Source organism: Aquila chrysaetos, chromosome 26 (genome assembly GCF_900496995.4).
Source record: "Aquila chrysaetos chrysaetos chromosome 26, bAquChr1.4, whole genome shotgun sequence".
Taxonomy (NCBI): domain Eukaryota; kingdom Metazoa; phylum Chordata; class Aves; order Accipitriformes; family Accipitridae; genus Aquila; species Aquila chrysaetos.
This window is the reverse complement of record NC_044029.1, coordinates 4,188,323-4,209,968: the sequence shown is the minus strand read 5'-3', so window position 1 is coordinate 4,209,968 and position 21,646 is coordinate 4,188,323. Positions and strand designations below refer to the sequence as shown.

At 41.4% G+C, this 21,646-nt stretch overlaps 2 protein-coding genes across 11 annotated transcripts in view; both read right to left on the bottom strand.

Moving 5' to 3' along the window:
- NR2C1 (nuclear receptor subfamily 2 group C member 1) overlaps positions 1–8,127 on the bottom strand; it is a 56,223-nt gene extending 48,096 nt beyond the window's left edge. For 8 of the 9 annotated variants that reach the window (XM_041120601.1, XM_030002704.2, XM_030002705.2 and 5 more), the window contains exon 1: positions 7,993–8,127. The gene's annotated coding sequence lies outside the window, so the exon portion shown is untranslated. The remainder of the gene's footprint in view (positions 1–7,992) is intronic. The other variant, XM_030002715.2, reaches the window with a different exon arrangement.
- Positions 8,128–10,525: 2,398 nt separating this feature from the next.
- Positions 10,526–21,646, bottom strand: part of FGD6 (FYVE, RhoGEF and PH domain containing 6) — a 75,513-nt gene continuing 64,392 nt past the window's right edge. Inside the window, exons 18-21 of one of the 2 annotated variants that reach the window (XM_030003076.2) lie at positions 21,084–21,211; positions 20,217–20,345; positions 17,705–17,853; positions 10,526–13,679 (exon numbers count right to left, since the gene is read on the bottom strand). In XM_030003076.2, coding sequence (XP_029858936.1) covers positions 13,643–13,679; positions 17,705–17,853; positions 20,217–20,345; positions 21,084–21,211 — 443 coding nt within the window. In that variant the 3' untranslated portion in view covers positions 10,526–13,642. Of the gene's footprint in view, positions 13,680–17,704; positions 17,854–20,216; positions 20,346–20,479; positions 20,820–21,083; positions 21,212–21,646 lie in introns of those variants that run through there. The other variant, XR_005931486.1, reaches the window with a different exon arrangement.

Sequence of the window (21,646 nt, the reverse complement as noted above, 5' to 3'; positions counted from 1 at the left end):
TTGTTTTCAAAGTTATTTCTTGACTGCTTGACAGTATTACTTCCCACATAATTAAATCACAAGAAATGAAGATCTTTCAAAAACCTTTGAAAAAGAAACTAACTCATGGAGAGACAGAATTATATATCCATCTCTCTTCTTTTCAAAACCTCAATATCACAACCCAATTTATTAGAAGCAGCTTATCTAAAAGCAGGCATTTTGACCAAAGACAGGCATTAGACTTCCTCTGTATTACTTACAATGCATTTACTGCATCTCTCTTCAATCTTCAGGCTCAAATGAAATCCAACCGGAATCTCTTTCTGTATGTGTATCTTATGTAAATATCGTTAGTTTATGCCCCTAGGAAATGAGTTAGTGAGCCTTCTTGGCAGGAGGAGTCAGAATTATTTTTAAATACATCACTATCATCAGTGTTAGCCCAAACTTGTTGATGTTGAACCTGGCATCATTGCCAATGGTTTTCCATCGCTACTTTAGATAAGCGCTCCATGAGCCACCATGTCAGTGGCTATCTTTCATTAGCTTGCACTAATTCAACCATTCTTCTTTACTTCTTCCTCAGTTTTTATGTGCCAGAGTTTTCCCAATGCTTTAGTCAAAATAACTTAGGAAAGACTTACTTTTTAAATTGTTTTTGGCTTACTTCAACTGAAATGGGTTAGGAAACATTCCCACGAGAGCAGCCAGCAGATTTGAGGGTCAGTAATCAGAAACACTAACCACTCTTCTACTAGTACAGTTATACCCAGAAGACATCAATGTTTAACTCACACCCTTCTCCAGTGACAACAGTTATACAACTTTAATTGTCCTAGAAGCAAGTTCCTACCAACAGTATTTCAAAATATTATACCAGTGTAGACCAAGGACTTTAAAAGCAGTAGCAAGAAGAATATTTCTTTATGTTTGGACCCTCCATTTGATATAAATGGTAACATCTCTTGTTCTGTTATATTGCACTGGTGGTATAGCTGCCCCACTATCAGGTACCTTGATTCTGATTTAACACCCTTTAAATGAGTGAGAACAAACTGCATCGGTGTGAAGATACAACATAAGAAAATTCTGTCCACCCCAGAGGTCTTCAGTTTACTTTAAAAAAAAAAAAAATGTCGTAACCCTGGCCAGTGTAGTTTTACTGGTGCAAAAATGATGCTTGTAAAATTTGAGTAGTTTAACTTACCCTGCTGGCACTGTCAAACCAGTTTGACTCTCTGTATGTATGGAATGCATAATGATTCTGGTAATGACTATGTATATGTACGGAATGTGTGTTAACACAGGGGTCTTTCCTTGATTAAATCCACTTGTAGAAGATCAGATGCACATTTAAACTAATAAAGTTACTTAAAGAACTTTCTAGATACTTTTGAGGTGCAGGCACGTTAACTAGTCACCACTGCTGATGTTACCGTGAACTTCGTTCTGTTCTTATATCACAGTAAAGACAAATACAGGAAGATCAACATGACTTTTTAGGAAAGCTCAAAAGGTTAATATAATGGAAAGCTAACTGGAGAAGTATTCGCTCTTAAAAGAAACTGTCTTAATCACTCTCTATAGTCATACTGCTGCAGTAGTAAATGATTTCAAATGATCTCAGAAAATGAATTAAGGATACACTATTTTAGCTCAGGTCATCCCACCGGGCTTACAGCTGCTCTGTACCTTAAAATGGAAACTAGTCCTCATTTCCTTTTTCAAACTCATCCTGTACTAATTAAGAATTCAACATAACCTGTGCCAAACTTGTTTAATAAATAGCTACATGAAAGCACTTAATGCCGCTATGATTAGAAGTGCCAGAGTTGGGGTTCTGTAACTTGCTTTAAGCACTCAGATTTCTTTATACTTCAGAACAGTATTCTGCAATGCTTTATAGATAATAAATTAAGCCAAGGAACCCAAACACATTTGTGAAACAAACGATGCTACTTTGCTCAATGCTTTCTACAAGAAAAGCTCAATGAACTCGGCAAGCTAAATGAGCTATTCTTGGATTATCGTTCTATAAGCCATATTGCTCAAGATGGTAGAACAGTTGGCAGACTTAAAGTAGTAACATTCTCTTTATCAATGAACTAAGGAATATTTATGTGACTCCTGACACCCAGTTAGATACTGTTTACTAAATTTGCATGACATCAAGATTTAGAGAGTACATATGTAAGAGACAGATAGCAACAGGAGACTGAAGCAGCTAAACCTGCAGGCAAGCAAGGGAAGATGAGGTGCTTGTAAAAGCATAAGGGAACAATTAAAAGGCACAAAGCAATAGAGAAAGAGGAGCATTTGCAGGCATGCCTGTACAATTAATGTAGAATCGTTGCTCTCACTGCTTTTTCATGTAAGCGAGTGCTACAGTGGGAGGAGAGGTGAGAAAACAAAATTGCTAGGATAAATTTTCAGGAGACTGCAGAGTCATTCTTACAGTTTGGGCCACCAAAGGACAGTCGTCTCACTTTTAGCCCTGGGCTCCTGTTGCTTTTATCGTGCCATCTCTAGAACCTGCCTGAACAGCTACAGGGCTGATTCAGCTCACCAGCCCCACAAACAGGGGAATGGAAGGAGGGGGAAAGGCAAGGGGGCTGTCTGCAAGCTGAGTCCACTCACATGAGCACTGGCTACATGCCAGAGCTAGGTAAGGAGACAGCCATTTAACTGGGTCAAGCTGCCCTGTGTAATGTCGGCCATAGCCTGCATCTCCACCTGAAGCTTGCAAAATCCTGCATTGGTACAAGAAGGAAAAAAACCTCAAACTCGTTCCCTGCGCCAGAGCTGAAGCTGCACAGCGAACCAGACCAGCAAGCTCATCTGACTGAAGACCTCCCGCTTTGCTGGATTAGGTTCAGCCAGGTCCGTTCTCCCTACCTGGCATGCAAAGATTACACTAAGACAGCATAGTGAGTGCAAACCCTTCTTTCCGAACACACCGAGGCATTACATCCGCTATGGGATAATTACAGCATTTCACAAAGAGGTAGCCCCGCTCCTGGCTGACAGCTTTCTACCCCTCTGCATTTGACCTCGTGGTTGTATAGCTGTAAGGTAAGCTCATCTTCTGAATTTATTCACCCTGCAGCTAACAATTGGTATACGTAACACAAGAAAAGCAGGCAGAAACAGAAATAAGACCACTTCTTTTGGAAAAAGGCCGTATTGTTACACCAGCTTATGTATAACACCAAACTGCCCACATGGGTGTGGTGTGAGATGGCTGCTTGGAGTATTCACTGAACTACAGCCACAGACAAGGTAGTTTACACATGAAGGAACACTACAGAAAGGACTTGCAAGCCTATTCAACAGTACTACTACTAACTCTTCCCTTACAACTTGCATATGTTCTTACCCACAGAAAATTCCTTCAGAAAAAAACCCTGAGTTTCATACACATCCTTCCAGTAAATCAGTGTTGACATTTTTTCAGATAAAAATATCCCTTTATAAATCTCATCACCTGCCTTTTCCCTGTTTTTTTTTCTTTATCAACTCATCAACTCCATAGGATTAGATTTTGTTAGAGGGTGAGTGTATTTTTTTTTTTTTTTAATTCCTATAAACATGTATGTAAAGCACTATGGAAAAAATACTCAGATAGCCAGTCAAAAGTGAAAGCATTAGTCATGTTGACACTTACACTGTCCTGCTAGTACTTCAAAGGCAACATATTACCAAAGCAAATTGGGCAGTTTTCACACCACAAAGTTACTGCTAAGCTATGAACAGCAACCTCAACTTATTTGGAATGAAACAACCATTAATTATAGCTAATATGACAATAGCAGAGGGTTTGGCTTTAGTTTTTGGTGGTTTATGTTTTCCAAGTTTCTGTTTTCACTTCCTACAAAGGCAGTCAAATATTTAGCTTAGCCCAGCCTGTCTTCGTATCAAGTTGAACAGAATTTAAGTTAAAACAAATTTGAACAGCCTTTCAGAGAAGGCCTGGCCAAACCAACATAATTAATCTAAATATCGATACAGAAGGGCAGTTCTTAGACCATGATTTTCAGGAAGGAACGTACTTTCTTACAAAATCTGCAGCACTGCATCATAAGATACTTGGGACTCGCTCAGAGAGCACAAGCAACCTTCCAGTCTCAAGAGAAAAGGAAATTAAGAGTTTGATTCTTCAGAAGAGAAATCCTTTGTTGCTTTAAGAGTTTGGTGAGTACTATCTAATGCAATAATCTCTGGAATCAAAAGCTGCTGACTGAAGGGTAAGAATATGGACAGGTCTGCATACACACAAGAGTAAGAATTTGATTAACTGTACCTTTGCAGTTTTATCCACCATTCTCACACTGATTAAATTCTGTTTTGCAGCGGCTTACCTTATGCCCATAATGCACAAGCACAAGTTTAAAGTGCTAAAAGCACCTTGAAAGAGCACTGAGGAAAAAAATTTTAAAAGTTTACCAGAAAGTAACTTAGGTATTGTTTAGTTTTCCCTGATGGTCACTGTTGGGTTGCATGCTGCAGCCTGCATGTGACAAAAAAGCATATGCAGACAGCTGTGCCAGCCAGAGCCTGTGGCCCCCACACCCACCCCAGCTGCTTACTGCGTCCTCACCGCGGATGCCCCCACAGGTCTGGGAAAGCAGATACTCAAATGAGAGCTCCCTGACCTCTATCAACCAAAATAACACAGGTTAGCAAAGCTTACTATTAAAACTGCTTAAGCCAGGGCGGCTGCTGAAGCAGGAAAGGCACACATACCCTCTGCCAGCTGAGATCCACACTTTGCCTGCCAGCAGAACAAACGTGTGCAAGTTGAAGATTTGACACCGCTGTATTCCTTATAGACAGTTAAGCTCCCTACTTTAAGCAAGGGGTGATTTTTTTTCAGTTTTTTTTTGACTCAGACATTAGACACAGGTTACTTTCTTTAGGGAGACTGCTTTCCTTCACAAACTGTAAGGAAATTCTAGCAATTTCACTGGCTGCACAAACTTTAATTGCATAATACAATGAGCACACAATAAATCAAAACCAAAAATTGAGTGGCAGCATAGGAAACAAGCAAACTAATCTTACCAGTGTAAATATTTAGATTTCACATTATAGATGAAAGCCAGTTTTCACTGGACTAGCACATTAGCGTTAAGCATTCTGTAAATATATTTTGCATGTGAACTATTTAACTGCATGCTAGAGTATCAGTGCATTTTTGTTTGGTTTTGGTTCCCTGTCTGTCTCCCCCCCCCCACACACCTCTTCAACTTTAGTAACAGAATACAATCATAGAATAATTCATGTTGAAAGGTACTTCTGAAGGTCATCTGGTCCTACCCCTTTTCCCCCAAAGCAAAGTCAGCTTCAGAGTTACAGATGTTGCTTAGGGCTTTGTCTTCAGAGGCTAAGAAACTAGACCAGAAAAATCAAGGTAGGCTTAAAAAAAAACTAAACCAAAACCCAATCTCCTCTCCTGTCCCGCAATCTAGCCTGGGCTATGGCTATTCTTCAAGATGTCATAACTCCCACCAAATTTCTTCCCTTCAAGACGACATTTCACAAGAAAATACAACCAGCAAGAAAAACAGAAATATTAATAAGAATTGAGGGGAAAGGTTAAAGCTAGTTAATTTCCCTACTGTGAGCTCTTTTCTGTAATAAGCATCTTGATCTGTTGTTGCAGAATGCAACAGACTTAGCAAGTGGCGTCCAATGATCCAGCTAGAGCAGTTTGCATGAACTGCAGAAGCAGTTGAGGACTGTACACCCCACCGGCTGACGTCAGTTATATTGCTTACATTACCATGCATGCCCACGCATACAGCTGACCACCATCACATGAAAATACTTAGCCCTGTGATAAGAGAGGGTCTGCAATGTCTCTGGAGAAAGAGTTACAGACAGCAGCAGTCAAACATTTCACAGACCTTAAGACTTCCCTCAAACAAGTGTCCCTGAGGAAAGCTGTACAGCAAGGAGTAAGCTGTGGGCTAAATGCTCTGTTGGACATCTCATGTCACAACTGGCTACCACAGACTAAGCAGGGGTGGTGGTATATTTATGGAATTGTTTCCAGGTAAAAATGCTGTCACAGCATGTCCTGGTTTCAGCTGGGATAGAGTTCATTTTCTTTCTAGTAGCTAGTATAGTGTTATGTCTTGGATTTAGGATGAGAAGAATGTTGGTAACACACTGATGTTTTCAGTTGTTGCTGAGTAGTGTTTAGACTAAGTCAAAGATTTTTCAGCTTCTCATGCCCAGCCAGCAAGAAGGCTGGAGGGGCACAAGGAGTTGAGAGGGGACACAGCCAGGGCAGCTGACCCAAACTGGCCAAAGGGGTATTCCACACCATGTGACATCGTGCCCAGTATATAAACTGGGGGGAGTTGGCCTGGGGGGGGTGGATCGCTGCTCGGGAACTAACTAGGCATCGGTCAGTGAGTGGTGAGCATTTGCATTGTGCATCACTTGTTTTGTAAATTCCAATCCTTTTATTATTATTATTATTGTCGTATTATTATTATTTCCTCTTTTCTGTCCTATTAAACTGTCTTTATGTCAACCCATGAGTTTTAGTGTTTGGTTTTTTTCCTGATTCTCTCCCCCATCCCACTAGGTGGGGGGGGAAGCGCATGAGTTGCTGGCTGGGGTTAAAGCACAACACAGAGAAAGCCATCCAAAATTACCAAGTGTAGAAGAAAGAGTCACTGGTTAAACACTGCCTTGTCCAGCACAGTAACGTGATGTTTTGCCTCCCCCCATACTTATATTTCTACTTATACAATGCAGATTGCAAAACTAGGAAGCTGTCCTACAGAAAACTATTTGAATTTTTTGCCATCTTATTTTTCTACAATAGGTGTGGATGCAGCTGTCCCTACTACACCCTTTCCCAAGTCCACTTTGCTGATGCTGGTATCAGTAGCTTCAGATCACAGGTTTCACATACGAAGAATGCCCGACTCAGTTTTTCAAGAATCATGTCTACACACTCATCTGGCCATAAAACCAGTATCAAAAGACTTTTTCTTTTCCTGTTGCGCAAGTGTATTTGGACAACACAGGCCATCCCCTCTCTTCCCTCCACAACGTGCAAATTTAAGTTCATCCTGTGGTACAGGGCCGTGTTCTGTTGGGTTTTTTACCCTCAAGACAAGACACTGCAGCACCGAGAAAGGAGAGAACCCACAAACCCCGCAGCTTGGCAGAAAAACCCCACCCAAGGAGACAAAATAAAGAACAGCGACAGGGTCGCCTGCCCCAACCACAAAAAATAACACCGGGGGTTACGCAGGACGCACTCCCTTCACCCACATAAACCCAGAGAGCCGCCAGAGATATTTGAGAAGAGCGGAACGGCGAGGGGATGGAGTCAGCGGGCACAAAGTGGCCGGCGGGGGGGCCCCACAGTCACATTCCCCCCCGCCCCCGAGAGGACTAAGGCCGCGGGAGACAGACAGACAGACAGACAGACAAGACAGACAGACATGCGGCGACCAGGCTGCAGCCCAGCGCCCGGGCCCGTCCTTCCCCCCCAACCCCGGCAGGCTGCCCTCGCCTCTCCCCTCCCCGTGGGGGGGCTTCACCCATCGGGGGAAGGAACGAGGAGCCAGCGCCCGGGCTCGCCCCTCCGCCTCGGCCAGCGGGGCCGCGGAGCTGCGCCCCACACAAAATGGCTGCGCGGGGCCGGGTCGGAGGGAGCCGGAGCCCAGCATGGAGGGTGGTATCGCCCGCCGCCTCCCTCTCCTCAGCAGGAGGGACCGGAGCCCGCCCAGCGCCGGCGGGAAGCGGCAGCCGGCGCCGCCCGGATACGGGGCGGCGGGAGGCGTAAGCGGTTCCTGTAGGTGAAAGGTCGGGGGGCGCGGGGCCGCCACCGGGACGCGCCGAGGCCTGAGGCGAAGCGGGACGGGACGGGGCGGGCGGTGCCCCGCGCTGCGCTCCGCTCCGCGGAGGCCGGGCGGGCGGGCCCGCACCGTTAACGCGCTGCCAACCGCCAAAGAGCCGCGTCGGCGGCCGGTGGAGTACGCTCACCTGGCGGGCCCGGCGGCCTCTCCGGCAGCTTTAGTTGTCGTCGATCGGCTCCGGTTCCCGGAGGTCAGAGTTCGCGACTCCGCTCCGCTCCGCCCCTCCCCGGCGCGGCGGCGGCGGCGGCGGCTGCGCCTGCGCTCGGGCGCCTGGCGGGGAGGGGTCCGCGCGGGGGCGGGGCGGGGCCCGGGTGTGAGGGAAAAGGCGGGCTGGGCTCTGAGGCGAGGATTCCCTCACGGGCTGGAGCCTGAGGCGAAGACTCCCTCACGGGTGGGGAAGCGCGGCCGTGGGCCGCTTCGCCTCGTCGTGACAGCCGCTGGCAGCAGCAAATGAGTTGGTTTCAAAATGTCCACAGTGCTCCGAGCAGGGTTCGGGGGGAAAAAAAAAAAAAAAAAAAAAAAAAAAGGCAGCGTGCAGGCACTCTGCGGGAGTGGGACTGTGGAAAAGATGTGCCCGAGGAACGACTTGCTGCCGTTGTGGCTGTGGCTGGACGTGCGTTTGGACCAAAGTTGTGTTAGCTGATGGGTTTATGGTAATTATTTCAGTGACCTTGATTTTAAGTAAGATTTCAGTGACCTTAAGGAAGAGTTTTATACTTTAAATATGTCCCTCCCCCCCCTCCTCTTCCATCCGTTCGACAAAGATTGTATAGCTGTGGTGAGAGATCCGCAGGAACTTCATTTAGGCCACCGGGGCTGCGTGCACATCATCATTATCTGAAATTCCTTTGGACCATTTTATGCAATTTCTACTGAATCAGATGACACAAGCATCAACATCTGAGAAGCAGAGATATGAAAAAACCCCAAAGAATATATGCAATTTCTGCCTTAACGTTAATAAAATCATTTCACACTTTTATCTTGCTGATTCCTTTAGTGCTTTTCTTCCACCCCCAGTCCCGCAGCTGCGCTGGCGTCTAGCTACCCTAGCTCAGGATCACTAGCTCAGTCAGTACTTGCAAGCATCGTCCTTTGCTTTTTGATCAAACACATGCCCGAAAGCCAAATGCAAATGAGCCTCATGAAGAATTTTTAAATTGGAGCAATTAACTTGCTAAGCATTTTCTGAAAGTGTCAAATGTTACAGCACTCTCAATTTGCAGTACTTGTCACTTCCCAAACTAGCCTGAGCTGCACATCCACTTCCTAAATGAAGGAGCTTATTGCAGTTTAATTTAACAAATACCAAGGAATTTGCACCAAAGCTTATTTCAGGCGAGTATTCTAATATCCTCAATAGAGCAGAAATGTCACTTCAACAAATAAAACATTTTGATTTTTTTTCTTAGCAAGCAACCCAATTCAAACTTGATCTGTATTACAAAGGCACGTCCATGTAGCTGTGTCAGCCAGGATTACGAGAGACACAGCCCTATCAAAAACATGCAGAGGAGGAAAACCCTTTATGCTGCTACTGCAAGTTATCAAAAAACTGCTTTCAAATATCTGTCAGAGAAGTACATGGAGGCAGCATAACTAACCTGACAGAAAAATCTCTCCCTTACAGGCCCTGCTAAAATACTTATGCCAACAGAAACTCTGTGATTCAGGCACACTTTAATAGATACAGCAGAACTGGATTTTGCAAAAGGATTTACTCATGTAACACCCTTCATTTGACCTTCACATGGACGCAACTCCCTTAATTCTTTAGATGGTTTCTTAGGATGCTTTCTTTGCCATGGGTATGTCTTTTCACCAGGTGACAGAGAACAGCCCTCTCATCTTTAATCCTACCTTCCAGAACCGTCTTAACCTCCACTGATAAATGTTCAAGAATATCGCATCGATGAAGTGCTTTCTCTGTGGGCTAACACATCCTAGTCAGCTGTTGCCGCAGCTACAGTTTCTGCTCATAGACCTGTAAATCACGCTCCGTTACAGCACATCGGCACAGGGAGCCTAGTTCATTCCTGGGCTGATGAAGCTCGGAAGGGTCATCATTCACCAGGGCTGGGATGCGGCTTCAGGAGATAAAACCCCACTGCTTGGTGTCCTACAGCTGGGACTGCTCAGGAGCAATTTTTTTGGATTTTGTGCTTTTGTCTGCAAGCTGCGTTCCAGCACAGGCTCTGCACCCAGTCGTGGAAGGGCTTTATAGAAAACAAACATCATGAACTCATGAAGGCATGAGCTTTGGTTTGGGGGGGCCGGGGAACAGGGAACAGCAACTGAAGAACGAGACAGCAAGAGGCAGCTAAGGAAAGACAGGAGGGCAGGACGATGGAAATAATTTTCATGGCAAAGACACCAGTTTTGGTAATGAGAGCGCGTAGTGTCTTGGCTGACACGAGCAAGGTAATTCACTTAAAACTCATGTTTCAGGTGGTCAGATCCAGCAGCAGCGTCAGTCTGTGCAGACGGCCTACCTTTTCAGGCCGTTTTCTGTTCGTAAGGGCAAAACATCATAGGAATTTTAAAGCAAGACGGATGTGCAGGATAATGACAGCAAATTCTGCCGTTTGAAAATTAGTGAATATACAAATTACATAATACATAAAAACCTGAAAATAGTAAAAAAACCAAATGAAGCAGACTCAACTAATGTGAATTTATTTATACAAAAATGATACATATCCACAGGAATATTTACAACAACTTTAAACTGTTTTCATTTACAAAATAAAGATTCTATTCTTTCATTTAGACAGTACAATTTAGGACTGCTCCACATAAAAGCCTATTTGGATGGTAAATCCAGGGGACAGCAGTTATGGCAAACAAATGCATTGAATGTCTTTCCAAACATCTCTTTATGTTATGATGTAATACACATAACCGAGTAATCAAGTTTCCACACACAAAAAATATTTAGTAAAACGCATTCTATAGCTGCTCAGCTATCCATTTGTTTTAAGTCCTTTGGGCACAAAAAATAGTTTTAAGTTAAAGAGAATTCAGGATCCTAGAACATTTCATTTATCCAAGAATAAAGATGCTAGAACTAATATTCAATGCTAATGTTTGTCTCATACTCTACTCACCAATCTTAAATTAATTATTAACTATAGATTCTTCTAAGAAGAGGTAGCCAGGTGTTTAAAGACTTCTGGTCTTGTTTTAGTGTTTAGTCAAATCAGGAAGTGAATACTTTACTTTTGATGGTAATGAATCAAAACGGGAGGCGAGCTGGAGAAATAGGGTAACTCTGAAAAGCAACCATCTGAAAACGTTATGAAAATGCCTATGTTGTGGGTTCTTCGTATGACACAAAGCACTAGTGCTGGAGAAAGAGGAAAAGAAATACTCAAACATGTTTACAAGAATTTATTTCACACAGAATTAGACTGCAATATGTGTACTATTGTTTTTAAGGCTCCGTTCCAATTTATTTCTGTCACAGAAAGATTTTTTGATTGACCAACTGCTTCTGAAAGAAGTCCTCTGATTTTTACAGTATACTTTAAACTATTTTCTCACTCTGCACCAAATCCTTGAGAGGTAGTTTGACGCCACACACGAGGCAGAACTTGGGCATCTTATTCAGTATGTGTTTTGACTTTTATTGCTCTGTTTTGCAGCAGGGAGATCAATATCAAACAATAAATTGAAATTAAATTAGCTAGCTCCTAGCCAAATTTCTGATTCATTTGCTGGTTCATGGCTTTCCATCTTAGTTGGTGTGCAGTCCCTATAAAATATTCAGCTCTTCCCTTTGATAATATCAACTGGAAGAGCTGCATCACATCTATGTTACGTTGGTATCAGTTTTGTTTTGGATACAGTAAAAACCGTCTCAGAAATCACCCTGAAAAGAGAAGCTAATAGCTTACGTGGCTTCAGTCAGCAGCTGGTTTTGAAAATCAGGTAAAAGCCCTTTATATATAATAAGAGAAAAATATTAATTTATCAAGTTTGTATTAAAGAGAATAAAGGCTTTGATCAGACTCCCACTGAACTTCAAACACTATCTGGTCAAATCTCTAGCATTCATGAGGGAAGCCAGATCTACAGCTGTAAGTCTCTGATTCAGAAAGGTACTCTACTGAAATGCTTGAAGTCAATGAAATTACTTGTATACTTAATATTAAGCATTAGGCTTCCAAGCCCACTACTAACTTAACAGAAGCTCTGGAAAATCAAGCTTCTTCAGAGCTATGTTAGTATCTTAGACCTGATCTTGAGGTATTTGAGGGAGTAAGAGGATTTTGGTTTGCATTTTCATTCTTGGCCTTTCTGTGATGACTACTAACTATTCTACCACCTATTCTCTTTCCATTGTGAGGCCACGGAATAGCTGTTAACATGGATTCAAACTATTAATTAAAAGTGAATTGCTCTTGATTCTGTTACCACAACTAACTTGATTCAGAGGACTACTGAGAAGCATTTCATACAGTAAAATTAACTGGCTACATATGCATCGCATTTGACATAAAAATGGCTTCCTTTCATGTGTTTTTCATAGTTCTAGTTCCATTTATGCTATTACAGTGTTAAAAAATGTTCAAAAGTTAAATAGAATAAATGCACCAGAATCATCAGTATTTCCTAATGAGGTATACCAACAATTTTCTTAAAAGACAAAAAAACCCCAAACCCCAAACACCCAGAACTGCATTGTGTTTTAAAGTATCAAACAGAACAAATCATAGTGTAAACAAAAGGTATTTCAAAGACTGGTACACATTTTAATGCCATCTGCACTAAAAAAGCTGGGTTTTCTTAGTATGGCAATTCCAGTTTAAACATAATATTTAAATATACAATAGTTTAAAATTTTAGGAGAGGGGGGTGCATATATTTGTTTAATGTTCTCTGAACAATAGTTTATACAGTGTATCATACGTTGTACAGAACTCATTTGACACAAAGTTTTGAAACAAATAAGATATTTTGTCTTTTCCCTGTATATCAATTTTTTTTGTTTACTCTGCTTTAAATTACTACTGGTAACATAAAAGAAAATATATCCTGCAATTGTTCGAAAATAACTCATTTAGTCTCTTTGGCATCTGTAGTACTGTAAAAACTCTAGTGCCTTATCTCTGTAATTGCAAAGTCTGTTTTAAAATATTTTTCCCTTTTTTTAAATAATTGAACTGTACTTTGCAATTGCTTCTGTGATACAGAATTTGTTGTACTGTTTTAATGTACTGGTATGCAAAATTTCAACTGCCATTCAAGGAAAGGAGCAGCAATATTATACAACAACTCAAAGGAGTTTACATAGCCAACAAAGATCCAAACCCTTTGAAATTCCTATTCTGATCTGTTCTTGCTAAATTGCACAGTAAGCATCTGCAACTCAAGACCTATACACAAATCATGAGGAACTGTACAATTGCAACAGATTTGTTTTGTTTTTTTTTTAAAAAAACCACAAACTTTACGAATATGTTGACCAACCACCTGCCATTCTGAAGATGTGGGCACTTTGGACCTCACTGCAGACCTCACAAATAATTCTGACCATTAAAGTAAACACTGGAATTTAATAAATAACACATTTTGTATCAACACAGAAATACACACAATTCTTTAAAAAAATATTACCTTACACTAAAAATGCAACAACTCCTAATCCTGACAAATATACAATTTTGTGTAGGTTGAGACGGCACGATTCCGTTTCTTTGAACAGCTGCTGTACTCTGTTTTACCACCATCATTGGACATTTTCCTTTAAACTTGCAGACATGATGCTGACACTGCTATAATATGGTGCCTTCTTGAAAAGCTTCTATCCACCTATTAGAAAATTAAACACTGTTAGGAAGTTGCTGGTAAAAGCGTAAATTGCGCTGCTGTGACTAGCTACAGATTCACACAAGAAGTAACATCATAATTCCATTACCAGTTGGTCTGTTAGTGCAAATGCCAGAAATCTATCCAATGAATCCAAACATCATGGCAAGATCATGGAGGAGATAGTCGTGGAAACTATGCTAAGGCACACAGAAAATAAGGAGGTGATTGGTGACAGCCAACACGGCTTCACTAAGGGCACATCATGCCTGACAAATCTGGTGGCCTTCTGCAACAGGGTTACAGCATTGGTGGATAAAGGAAAAGCAACTGACATCATCTACCTGGACTTGTGCAAAGCATTTGACACTGTCCCACACGACATCCATGTGTCTAAATTGGAGAGACGTGGATTTGGCGGATGGACCACTCGGTGGATATGGAATTGGCTGGATGGTCGCACCCACAGAGTTGTGGTCAACGGCTCAATGTCCAAGTGGAGACCAGTTACGAGTGGCATTCCTCAGGGGTTGGTATTGGGACCAGTGCTGTTTAACATCTTTGTTGGCGACATGGACAGTGGGATTGAGTGCACCCTCAGCAAGTTTGCCGACGACACCAAGCTGTGTGGTGGGGTCGACACGCTGGAGGGAAGGGATGCCATCCAGAGGGACCTGGACAGGCTTGAGAGGTGGGCCTCTGCAAACCTCATGAAGTTAAGGCCAAGTGCAAGGTCCTGCACATGGGTCGGGGCAATCCCAAGCACAAATACAGGCTGGGCGATGAGTGGATTGAGAGCGGCCCTGAGGAGGACTTGGGGGTGTTCGTTGATGAGTAGCTCAACGTGACCCAGCAACGTGCGCTCGCAGCCCAGAAAGCCAACCGTATCCTGGGCTGCATCACAGGAAGCGTGACCAGCAGGTTGAGGGAGGTGATTCTCCTCCTCTACTCTGCTTTGGTGAGACCCCACCTGCAGTACTGCGTCCAGCTCTGGGGTCCTCAGTACAAGGAAGACATGGGCCTGCTGGAGCAGGTCCAGAGGAGGGCCACGAAGATGATCAGAGGGCTGAGCACCTCTCTTATGAAGACAGACTGAGAGAGCTGGGGTTGTTCAGCCTGGAGAAGAGAAGGCTACGGGGAGACCTTACAGCAGCCTTCCAGTACTTAAAGGGGGCCTACAAGAAAGCTGGAGAGGGACTTTTTACAAGGGCCTGCAGTGATAGGACAAGAGATAGTGGCTTTAAACTGAAAGAGGGTAGATTTAGATAAGATACAAGGAAGAAATTCTTCACTATGAGGGTGGTGAGCTACTAGAACAGGTTGCCCAGAGACGTTGTTGGCTGCCCCATCCCTGGCAGCGTTCAAGGCCAGGCTGGATGGGGCTTTGAGCAACCTGGTCTAGTGGAAGGTGTCCCTGCCCAGGGCAGGGGGGTTGGAACTAGATGGTCTTTAAGGTCCCTTCCAACCCAAACCATTCCACGATTCTATGAACATACAAAGCTTGCTAGAGACATATTAGGTATCAGTACAAGGCCAGATGATAGAATGTTTTTCCCATACATCTTCCATACTGAAGTTACATGCATAAAGAAGTGAAGCTGGGGAATCAAATGCTCAGAAAGTAGGATATACCAAGGTTCTGCCAACTGTAATAACCTGATTGCATACCTTTTAAAAAAACCCAATATCCCCTTCTCTTGTTTCACTGCATACATGATCTGGGATGAATCAGGCCACTGCAATAACTGAGGTAGCCACCTGCATAACCTATGGCCTCTGCTTTTGCAGCTGGTACAAGGGTAATAGTGAAGGACAAGTGGGGCTGAGGGAGGAAACCCAGGGCACATGGGCTGGGGTGGAGGAATGGTGCCTTTGCATGATGACAGAACTTCCCTGCATTCACACACACAGTATGTGCTACTACTGAATCACATATTAACAGATATATTGCACATTATATCCGTGAAAATACAAGTATAGGTAAAGGGGGTGGTGTCCCAAACGGCTGATCCAAGGTGTCTCAAACTGGAAATTCAAATATTCAGATACTTTTACCCCCTATAGCTGTGGTTTCTGTTCCTACTTGATTATGAGGGTGATAAACATCCTCACCTTCTCAAGGATGCTGCAAAAATTAATGTTGCTGAAGCACTCTGATGCTACACTGACAAATACAGTAAAAAATGGAATAATTCTGTCTGAGTGAGGGCTGAACTGTGTGCATGTATAGTTAAGGGGCCCACATACTGATGATTTTTTTCCCCCGAGTGGAAATCTTGCAAGAACTGAATGAGACAAAGACTATAAAATTATCTTTATCATGGAAATTCAAACCTGTCTTGGTATTCACAGGGTATCTAAACATTCTATCTATCTGGCTCTTCCTTGCCCTGAGTGTTTAACCTCGTAACTGTGTGCATGTTCTTTGAATTCAAGCTTTTGGTATGAACATATTAAGCATGTATAAATGCTCATGCCTGTCTGCTCACACAACTCAAACTTCTATCCCTTACTTCTTAGGGCTCACTGTATTTTCCACTGCCATATATTCATTAAAAATAACTAAAATGGAATACAAATACAACAACTTCATAAACAGCTTAAGCATTGAACATAGTACTGGACTAAGAAATTTAAGAGCTCATCAAAAGTAAACTTCTGTTAAAATTTATTACTGCAGTTACACAAATACATCAGATATTTCTTTGGCCCTAACAGGAAAAAATAGTGTCCACTGATGCAAACAGGCCAACAGCATGTTCTTTGTTTTTTCTTTTAATACTATCAAAGCAGCATTTATTCTAGAGGTTCAGCATAAATGTCCTATGGATATTAAATACATGGAGAAAGCTTGCAATTTAAGGTACTTAATGTTACTCCTAGCCTCAGTAAAATAGAGTATGTTCAATTTCAAGTTTTCCTACTGATGACAAAAGCCATTGTCTGAATAGGAAAACAAAGCAATTGAATGCCTTGGATTTTTTTAGTTTTGTTTTGTATAGTACAAATGAGGACACAGTGGAAACAAGAGAATAGTATCTTAATTAACAAGGAAACATTTGTGTGCATCTGCAAGACACAATACCGCCAAAAATCAAATAAAGACTTCCAGATTTTGTGTGTAGAGAAGTGTCATTAAGCACGTTCTCAGCTGTTCAAAATTTTCAGTTGTCCTGGGTACTTTGTTTTTTAGAATATTCCTATTTGCACAAACCAATACCTGCAGCCACGTGGATGATTAAGTATTAATAATGGACTAGTTAGCGCATGAAATCTATTTTATTAATGTAAACTTCATTTGGGAAAACTGCAGTGAAACCAGTCAGATAAGCTAGGCATATAGGCAAAATAAATGCATTGCTTCCATGCTCATTTCTAATTTACTCCATGATTCACATAGCAAATATTTTCTACTGATTAATGACCAAGCTTCTAGGTTATTTTATATAAAAGACACAGAATACATAAATTGATAAATATGACTCCAAACTCAGACACATCAGCAGGACTTGAAATGAAACAGCTTGTGAGAGTGTTTGAATTCAAGCTTTTGGTCTGAACATATTAAGCGTGCCTAGGTGCTCATGCACATCTGCACAGACACTTCCAACTTCTGTCCCTTACTTTTTAGAGTTTGTTTTTCACTGCCATATAGTCATTAAAAATAACTAAAATTTACAGCTGGAAGTACACATTTTCTGGATTTCTCCAAAGGTAACATTCAATTTTCACTTGAAGAGACCAGGGATAGAGGAATGTGCTACGAAAAAGAAAGATCTCTTATTTTATCTTAGACTTTTCCATTCTCCTACATTTATTCTTTTGCAGAGGACAGTCTGCTTCTTAATTTAAAGCATTTCAGAGGTCCTAATGAAACCAGGACCTTGTGTTTAATTTAGAAGTTTTATTCACATATTATATAATATGCATCTTCTATACATATGCTTAATCTGTGAATATTAACATTCACAACTTCTGAAACATTTTGTAGAAAAAAGTAACAGAAATTAGTTCAAGTAGTTTCTTACTTTTGAGCTGAATGGGGATCATCTGCTTTGAAAATGTAAAATAAAGTGTTTTTGTGCAGTAAATGGAACACTCTAGACTCTGAGTTTTCATCTTTTACTTCACTGACTGTGAATCCAAGTAAAGGCTGGCTCTCTAATGCTGCCACATCCTGTTTTATGGGGAAAAAAGCAAACAAGACAAAATTAGAGCTTGTAAGACATACTAAGGAATGCATTTAGACTTTACTCATGCAACATACCATTGCAACAGATTATACAATAAACAAGTTGTTACAAATAGTCATGCACAAAATGCCGCTTTTTATAGTCTCCATGCATGAATCGGGGACAGGAAATAACAAAACCTCGTAGACTTCAACATCGCTGCTCCTCTTTTTATTGCCCTGATAACATCTACCTTGTCTTTCACTGTACAGTCTCATCGTTCTGCCTGGTAAGGACTTCTTGTATCAAAAGATCGACTACCACCTGGCAGCAGACCAAAAGTCCATCCAGCCCAGTGCTCTCTGCAACCACCTTAGCAGTGAGTTTTCATGCCTTAAAAGTGATATGGGATGCTATTAGCTGCACCGAGTAGGCTAAAAGGAAGAGCTATGGATGTAACCTATGTTCTCAAGCACTGGAGTCACACTCCAAAACACTTCTGATGGCTAAACTTATTTTGCTTTCTGCTGCTGAAAATTAACAGGGTAGGGGGGAAAAAAAAGTTGCTGAGTGTTCACAAGTGGTTGGCTTGGAAAGAGTAGTAAGAGAAGCTGTACCTTTTAACCTTCTCTTAATTTAATTTCAAAACCTGGCTAAAAAGGCAACCTTTTCCCTTCCTCATTCATCGCAATTCCTTCCTTTTTTTATACTCTTTGTCTTTTAATTAATTAAAATACAATGCACAGCATTTTGGGAAGGGGGAAAAAAATATTTCCATTCTGTGCAAATTCCAAAACAGTGTTTTGTAACTAGGCAGGGTCCTGCAATGCTTCTGGATAGAAAAAATAAACAAAGAATGTACATAAACACTGACGCATCAGGTGAAGACTTTGGTAATTGCCTCTACATTGAAACAAGAGTATCCTGTGAAAGCAGCATTTCTTGATATTGGAAAACAGTCAAGTAAGGCTTAGCAATCTGTTTTACTATCTTAGGTCTTTGTACCACTAATAAGTGGTCTTTTTTCCACTAATCGTGGGGTTTCCTGGCTAAGGCCACACTGGACCTTCCCCTTGAGACTCTCTAAACAGTGTCTCCTGCAATGGCTCATCAAGATGAAAAATAAGGATAGATATTCCTTAGTTTAAAGAAAATAGGGAAGAGTTAATTCTGTGATTATAAGCTGCAAACTGAAGATACTCTGGGAGGCTGATATCTCTGAGGAAGCCAAGCAAAAGAAAATTTAAGGTGACTCTCACAGACTAATATGCCTTTCTTTACAGTTGCCAAAGTCACCTTTGCAACTGCCAGAAGAGACACAATGCTCTAAAATATTTTTCAAATCTTTGCAAAAGTAATTGTTTTGTACGTAATTAAGATATTTTTAGAACTACTTGGGTTTTTTTACGATTGCCAGTGCTGTGGTGGAAATAACATCACAAGTTCTGGACATAATTCAGAGGTTCTCAAATAAAGGTTGGCCCTACAGCAGGACCAACCCAGGAACAAATCAGAGCACAAACCAGGAAATAACTAGAGTGGGGGTGGAGGGGGGCGAAGAAGGGTAATTCTTCATGCAGTCAGGATCGGCTGGGCCTTACATTTTGAAAGCAAGTGAGGGATAGCAATACCTTTAAACAGACACTTTGGATATTTTGCTCTTGAAAGCTATTAGCAAACTATAACATATAATACAAAAAAGCAAAAACCAAGATCTTCCAGTGTTACAATACTTCCATATATATTGCAAAACATAAGATGCAATAAAACTACATCCTTAGCACATGCTGGGATGTGCAGAGCTTATATATATTGGTTAGAGATTATTCCACGCTGCAATAGGACTACACATTCTAAATAAAAATGCAAATGCCATTAGATAAGATGCATTTTTGTTTTCTACTGCAGCACTGTATATTAAATAATAACTCCAGGCTGAAGATGACAGTTTGAGGAGAAGTAAAGAAATTTAATTTGCTCATTTTCCACACATTCAAAATACCTTATGGAACTGCAGAACAAGATACTTCAAGATGCTTTTATAATGTTGGCTTTGCCACTAGTCCAGTGTGATGCATCCAAACAGACCCCCATGTATTCAACTGACTCAGAACATACCTACAACTGTGCAATGGTGTGCAGTGCAGAGGTACTCAAAGCTAGGTCTGGAATCAGAAACAGCGTAGCTATATCAGCATATTACAGTACCAAGCTCACTGGGCCTTTTCAAAATACTACATTGCAATCAGATCAATTATTGTAAGGTGATCTAATTTTATAGCTTGTTTCTAGATCATAAAAATAAACAACTTTGTTACAAAGACAGTATTATCATTGGATATTTGATTTCTAATATGTAGTCTCTTACCTCACTAGCAGCATATGTGTATAGCACCTTATTTTTGATAACAAACCATAGGTGTTTCCATGGTTTCTTACTGCCCTTAGATCTGTGTAGGTAGCCACTCATTGTAGAGTCTTCTGTATTTGCTGAAACCTGAAGAGGAAAAAAAAAAAAAGAACAACAAACCAACCCCAAGAGTATGTATGCATCTGTCCAGGTTTTCGCCGTACAGCTATTTCCAAAACAGATTTCCAGAGCCCTGTCCTGTCAAAGACTCAAATTCTTACCTGATCTCAAGTTACTGTTGCTAATTAACTCAGATGGCTGAAAGAAAAATGATTTTGTCTGCTACCATCTATCTGGTCTGGAAGAGAGGTTTCTGCAGTCACTAACGGTTGGAACTTACATTGGATGCAACAGGACAAGAGAGGGCTGAAACACTGAGGACCACGTACAGCTGGAGAACACACATTCCTATATAAGAAGAAAAATTACTTCCTCCCATTCCCAAGACTTCCAAGCGTAGGTAGGCAGAGTGTAGCTCTACCTTTCCTAATGATAAGCCAAGAGTTGAGTTACTGTAGGAGTCTTCTCATTGACTGTTGGTGCAGAGGTAAATCACAATTCCTTGAAACACAGGGAAGGAAGAAAGAAATTACAATTCCAACTATCTCTCTGAATCACAGTCTCACAGGTGTTTATGCAGTTCATACACTGCTTCATAGTTGAGGTCCCTGCCTACACATAACTAAAGGCCCAAACCACTGTTACGGGTGAATTTCAAGTTTTGAGTCTAGAAAAGATAGCTAAAATATGGAAATATTTTTTTCATTGTTAATATTGATGATATAATACCAACAAGGCATTACTTTTGACCAATAAAGCACTTACTTCTTTGAGGGCTGCAGGAATTTTTTTCTGCTTTCTTCCAGAGGGAATACTATGTAATACTGTAGACAAGGCACTTGATGGAGATTTATGGTTGACTGGGGATCCACTCTTAGGAGTGCACTGGTTATCTAAAATGCATAGGATGAATATATTGCTTTCATGTCACAGATGACTGAACACAGGCAATGATTCTTGGACTTCTTTTTCTTAAAAGCAGGTGGCATTTTTATTCTGATTACAGCATTTCAATAGTAACACCTAATCACATTAAATTCCGTGTTGAATTAACTTTTCGGTATTATCATCGACACCATAAATTAGAATACCCCAAATCACAATCAGACTAAAAAAACCACAAGAAATTTAAAACTAAATGGATTGGTCTTGTTTGCTTTCAAAGTCTGTTTTGTCAACGTTGAACTACCTTTGCCCATAAGCAGGGTGAAAAATTAAGTCTTAAAAGCCACACCAAATTTTTAGAGCTGTCCTCTGCAGTTCAGTCTGCACTTTACCTCTGTTGCCCAACTCTGTCGTTCAATTCTATACATCTGTTATCTTCTCAG